Consider the following 6,022-nt stretch of genomic DNA (forward strand, 5'->3'; position numbering starts at 1 on the left):
AGTTATTCAAACTCATTAGTTCATGGAGCAGTACCAGAACCCTCTCGTTTTAGGTATTTACGTATTCTCTCTTATCTGCATACCCTACTTCCAGTCTTCACCCCACCACAGGCAACCATTCTAACAGTTTAACATGGATTTATATTTATTCTGGTGAAATGCGACCTGTTGTTTTGTGTGCATGTGGTTTTTTAAAAAAACAAATTGGCATTCTGTTACATAGCTCAAGGCTGTTTCTTTCTGTGTTCACTAAAGCACCCTGGTTTTAAGCTCTGTCCATGTTAGGTATGTATGTAAGCCGTTGCTTCTGGCTCCTGCATGGCACTCCTTAGTGTCCTGGAGTATTTTTCTTGTCCAGTCTGCCAGTGAGGGGCTTCTACACTTTCTGCAGCTCCTGCCATCACTAATGATAACTGCTGTGAACATCCTGGTTCATGTGCCTTTATGGAACTGGGTATGTGAGAATTCCTTTGAATTATACACCCAGAAATGGGATTTGCCTCGGGCAGATTACTCTTTGAAATGCTGTGCCAGCCCTCCCTCCCACCAGCAAGGCACAAGGGCTCCTATTTCCCCACAATCTCGCCAGCACTTGCACCGCCCAGCTCTCAGATTTGTGCTACTCGCGTAGTGGAAATTATAAGCTTTGTTTGGATTTACATTTCTGTGATTACTTTCTTCATGTACTTATTGGCCCTTTGGGTTTCCTTTTTGGTAAACTGCCATTTTTCCTGGCTCATCCGTAACTACTCACATGATACCCTGCTTGAAGTAGCCGCGGAAGGTGTCGGACTCATGGTGCTGGACTTCTCGGTGCTGCACGGGGCGGCCCCCCAGGTAGTCGTCCAGCTGAGTGGCGTAGATGGCTGCGCAGCTCTGCTCATCCTGGGAGGAGTCCTTGCCGATCCAGAAGTGGACGTCCTGGGAGAGGAGACTGCCCGCTCTCCGGGTCTGGGATGCAGCCAGAGAGACAGGTCAGGGACCAGCTCGCCTCCCCTTTGCTGCTGCCCCATGGCATGGGGAGAACGCAGCGTGCAGTGGCTCCAGACCTCTCCCTCCCTGCAGTGGCCCCTATGTGGACCTACAGTGTGGCTCAAGCTCAGGCAATTCCTCTCCATGTTTGGGAAAATTTGACAGCTTATTGTTCTCAAATAAATGGAGTGCAACAGGGACCTTTTCCAACTTGGAATGCAGACTTACCTTGTGGCTCCTCCATTCCCTTGAACTTACAGAGCTGGCACAGTGCTGATCTGTCCATCTTGTGGCTGTCAGCACTATTCATGTGGGATGTTGTTTCCTCAACTAGAATGAGCACTTCGAGGCCTGCATTTATCTGGCCTTCCACACCGCTGTAATCGGGGGCTCCCCCCTCCCCAGGATGTGCTGTTTGTGAGTTACTTATCTAAGTTCAGACTGAGGGCCCCACCCCCACCCTCTGATGCAAAATTGAAAACTCCCACCTAAGAACGGCCTTTAAGGTCAAATTGTAGGCCTGTCCTGTATAACATTGAGGAAGAATCACGATCGACACCAGGGATCTGAGTAGCATCTCTGCGGAGCCTGGCTCTAGGGAGAAGCGTGTGGGAATGGGGGGTGGGGGGGAGGGGGGTGGTGCTCACCGAGAGGATGACGTAGCAGTCCCCCTCATAGAAGCTGCCATGGGCACTCAGGGGCACCAGCGCCAGCTCCATTTTCTGGAAGGATAAGGGATGTGCACAGGCTGCATTCCCTCCCACCTCCCCCTCCCCCTCCCCGAAGCAGCCCTCTCCTCAAAGTCACAGACAGCGGGGGAGAGGCAGGGGAGATGTCCCCGCTGATCTTACAGGGTGTGGCAGGAGTAGCATGGCCACCTGGCTTCTGAGCTCAACCTGGACACCCTAGTCTGAATCTGGGTGCCTATCCTCACCCCATCCTCCTCCCTGCTGCCCGCCCTGTGCTGTCTTGCTGCACTGTGAGGACCCTCGGCCCGCTGCAGGGGAGAGCTGGGTATAAGCTACAAACTAAGACCTTCCCTCTGAGCAGCTGCACCGCTGCCTCCGACATTGCTCTCCAACTCTGACCCCCAGTGCTGGCCAAGGTCTGCAAGAACAGAACACTAAGGTTCTGTGGGGCTTTGGGGCGAATGCCAGTCGCGTGTGGGCTCCAAGCCCAGCGTCCGGGTTGGGGCCCTGCTTTATCACCTGCGTGTCTGTCTTGCCCCAGGAGGACTATTTCCATGGTCTCAGATGTAGATTTTCATCACTAACTCCAAGTGAGGTAAACCTGCAGTCATACTTGTGTGTATTCTATGTAAAAGGTGTGTGTTAAATGTAAATATATTAAATACCCCTGATTTTTGTACTTTTTAGTACCTATTGGAAATGTGCTGGGCCTCTCACACACTCAGCCGCTTGCTAGAGGCTGTGACTCTCCTTCTACGTGGAGGGTAGTGGAGTGAGGCACACCTCTGGGCTTTAGGCATCACTCACTCAGAGCAGGGACATGAGGGTGGGTGGGGGTCCTTTCATCTGGCCGGTGGGGCTTCCCAGATAGGGCGGTTCCTAGCTACAGAGTGCTGGAGCTCAAGGTCAGCATAGGGCTCAAGTCCAGGCGGGATCAGGGATGAGCCGTGCCCTCCTGTGCAGTGCCCCAAACCTCCCCTACTACTTTGTGGGAGCCAGAGCACTCTGGTTCTGACAAAAGCAGCTAGGAGTATCAGTCTCCTGGGTGGGCCCTGGCCCCACCCATCTCTCCAGGGCATTTACTGGAAGTGCAGACTCACCCGAGCAGATGGCTGAATAAAGGACAAGCTTACTTTTGCTTGGAGCCCTTCTCTCCAAGGCTAAGAACATTTCCGCTGCCTGCTACCCACCTGCTTTGAACACCCAGGCGGGGCCAAAGGAAAATGTGCACTTAGATGCTGTCTCTCCCGCTTCTGACCGGAGACAGAAGGGCTGTCCAGTGTCAGGCCTGGGTGGCTAGGGGGAGGGTGTGCCCCAGTTCCGCTCACCTCTATTCTCCAGGTGATGATCCCAGGGTCGTTGCCCACAGCCCTGAAGGCGCTGCTCAGAGACATGGCTCTCGTCTTCCTGGGACTGAAACATCGTAGAGCAAGCAGGGAGATGAGGCCTGTCCCAGCAGGCATTCATCCAGCTTTCTTCCTAAGTCACTTCCGAACCTTTTGTCAGCCACCCTGCCATGTCCTGCTATTTCACAGTGATGGGGGAAATGACTTGTCCAAGGTCACATCGTTAGCCTGGCTGCCAGGACTCCCACCCGGAAGTTCTGCTTCCCACTTGCCACTTCCCTTGTGAAGAACTCTGGTAACACCAGGTTATTGACTGAAGGAGTGATAAATATGCTAAGCCCTGTGTTGATTCACTTTATCTCATTTATTTCTCATAAGCTGAGTGTATTTTCTTTGTCTTACATTGTAGGAAAACAGGCTCAGAGAGATAAAATAATTTGTCCAGGGTCACACACTAGTATGAATTCCTTATCTGATCCTAAAATCTGTGCTTTTAGTGTTTTTGATGTACTGCAGCCCTTCCTAAACTTATCTAAATTCAGTGGTACACCAGGAAGAAAGCTGATGTCAAACTACGTATTTCTAAATTGGGCTGCCTTCTCTCATTCTCATCCCCTCTATTTCTTCCCCGCTCCTCCACAGTCAACTCTCTGACCTTTTCTTTGAGCTTTTACTTTCAAGTAAACTATCCTAAAACTCAGACAACCCATCCTACTTGACTAATATATTCCCTGTACCTCACAGCAAAAAAAAAGTAAAATGGCAAGCAAGGCTGGGCCTGGGACAGAGTACAGGTGCCAACAGGGGGAGGTGGGCGTGGCCTGGCCTGCCAGTGAGCTGCTGCCCTCCCTCTTCCCGACCCTAAGGAGCCAGTGGTGCTGTGTCTGGCCTTGGGTGGGGGGAGGAAGGCAGCGGTAAAGAGAAGTCTGTGTGGATCATGCACCATCTCTATTCAAGGCGTATCCAGGGTTATCAAGCACCTACACATGTCCATGGTCCCATAGGGCCTTTATGTAATTAGAAGGCATGCCTGGTTCTTGCTCTCAGGGAGCTTACAATCTGATGACAATACACATGATGGATATGCCCAAGAGGCAAAGGAACAGGACCGGCTTGATGGTCTATGTCGGATGAAAACCCATCCACAAAGGCTGTGGGGAGCTTTGCGATCTAGAGGCACACTGTGCTTGTTAAGAGGAGCATGTCTGGCCATTCTTTCCTTGAGCTGTGGTGGATGAACCCGGTTTTGGAGAATATGTGCTGTTTAGTATGTACTTTAGTGAAAACACAAAAACAAACTCCCTTTGTCTACTGCTATGGCAGGACTAAAGCTGAGCAGCGAGGCGGAGCAGCCACTGTTTGAGGATTTAATTTGATAACTTGCATTGCCCCACCCTGTGCTGCTCAGAACTGCCAGGAAATATTTGTTCAGGTTTTCTTCAGACCCTCCATTTCAGTCATTCAAGGCAAATGCTGTTAGTAACTAGGCAAAGGGGACAAGGGCCAATGAATTCACTCCTTGAAAGTAGAGAAGTGTCAACCTGGTAAAAGCCAACCCAACTGGCATTAATTAGGGCCGTCTTTGAGGCCAAAAGCAGTCCCATTTGTCAGCAGGAAGGATCTTACGGGTCCTGGGTCCCCCAAATGCAGGAGAGGACATGCTCAAAGGGACTTCTAGCCACACTGGAACACCCAGAAAATGCGACTCCATCCGTGACATCAAATTTCCCCCAAACTTAGTCCCTCTCTCCCTCCTCCCAGGTTCTTATGAATTCAGCACCCTTTAAGATCACTGCAGAAACCCCTGGGGTGGGGTGCAGTTTTGAAATCACGAGTTAAAAGCTAGTGGCCCTTAATTCTTAGAGAGATGGCAGTATGAATGGACCCCAAACAGAGGTTGCTGGTTTTAACCTCTCCCATGCCCCAGACCATCTTTCTGAGGGGTCTTCTTCATCCCCAGCTTTTAAAAATGTGCCCTATCTGTTCAGAGGTCTCTAAAAAGGCCCTTGGTTTTTCAGCAGAACTTTGCAAAATGTGTTTCAAACTCCTGGTCCAACCCTTTAAAAGCCTCACCGAAGACAGAGCAAGGGAAATCTCAATCTCCTCTCCCTTTTGTTTCTTCCTTGTTCAGTAGGATCGCTCTACTGGCATGCACCCGTAAACCGAAAAGACCTTACCTTGCCTTGCTTCTCTCCCACAGTCTTCCCAGTTTGCTGGCAAGTAAGCAGCAGCGCTTTTGAAGAACCACCCCAAAGCAGGAGTCTCCAGGTCTGCCGCCTGAGCTTAGTAATGGCTGCACAGACACTGGGTTATATTTGCTTGGGTTTGCATCTTAACCACATTTTCCTAGTCCTGGCCAATCACAGCCAAGCTAGCCCTGGGCTTGACTTATTCAAACCAGAGGGAAAGCTTTATCTGTTCCTATTCAAAACAGCAAAAAAACAGAGCAGACTTTTAAAGGCTTTTTTTTTTTTTTTTAACTCCAGCTCCACGCCCTGATCTAATTGATTTTTAAAAAGTGCATAGCCCATCAATAATGCAGGAAAGTGGGTGGGAGGATATGAAATTTGCCATATTGTAGATATGGATGCATTATGCTGACAGGAGGCAAGGGCTAGAGCTGCCTGCCGAGTGCCTGGATGTCCAGGCTGGCAAGCGCCTCCCCAAGAAGCTTCTGGGCATTTCTCAGAAGGGGCGGGCAGGTCTAGGAGAGGGGCCAGGAGTGTTATACCTCATCCTGTTTTGCTTCTTGGTGTCATACATCAGTCCAATCAATATTTGAGTGCCTACTATGTGCCAGGAGCCATCCCGGGTTCTGAGTTTCAGACATCCTGGTTTGGGAACATCAGTAAGGGGCACAGAAGAATGAAGACTCCAAGCCCCCTGGGGCTGCAGGTCTATCCCCGTAAGTCGATAGGACACCAAGTGCATGCTTATTAAGCACCTGGATGGCAACGGAGTTGGTTCTGTTGGGGGCTGGGAAGAGCTAATATAGCCTGACTTCCGTGACTTTGA

At 50.5% G+C, this 6,022-nt stretch overlaps 1 protein-coding gene across 4 annotated transcripts in view; it reads right to left on the reverse strand.

Annotated features, from left to right (window-relative positions):
• AVIL (advillin) overlaps positions 1-6,010 on the reverse strand; it is a 28,558-nt gene extending 22,548 nt beyond the window's left edge. For all 4 annotated transcript variants that reach the window (XM_059683411.1, XM_059683413.1, XM_059683414.1 and 1 more), the window contains exons 1-3: positions 2,990-6,010; positions 1,620-1,694; positions 755-951 (exon numbers count right to left, since the gene is read on the reverse strand). In XM_059683411.1, the coding sequence (XP_059539394.1) occupies positions 755-951; positions 1,620-1,694; positions 2,990-3,124 (407 nt within the window). In that variant the 5' untranslated portion in view covers positions 3,125-6,010. The remainder of the gene's footprint in view (positions 1-754; positions 952-1,619; positions 1,695-2,989) is intronic.
• Between the last annotated feature and the right edge of the window lie 12 nt (positions 6,011-6,022).

Source organism: Myotis daubentonii, chromosome 2 (assembly GCF_963259705.1).
Source record: "Myotis daubentonii chromosome 2, mMyoDau2.1, whole genome shotgun sequence".
Taxonomy (NCBI): domain Eukaryota; kingdom Metazoa; phylum Chordata; class Mammalia; order Chiroptera; family Vespertilionidae; genus Myotis; species Myotis daubentonii.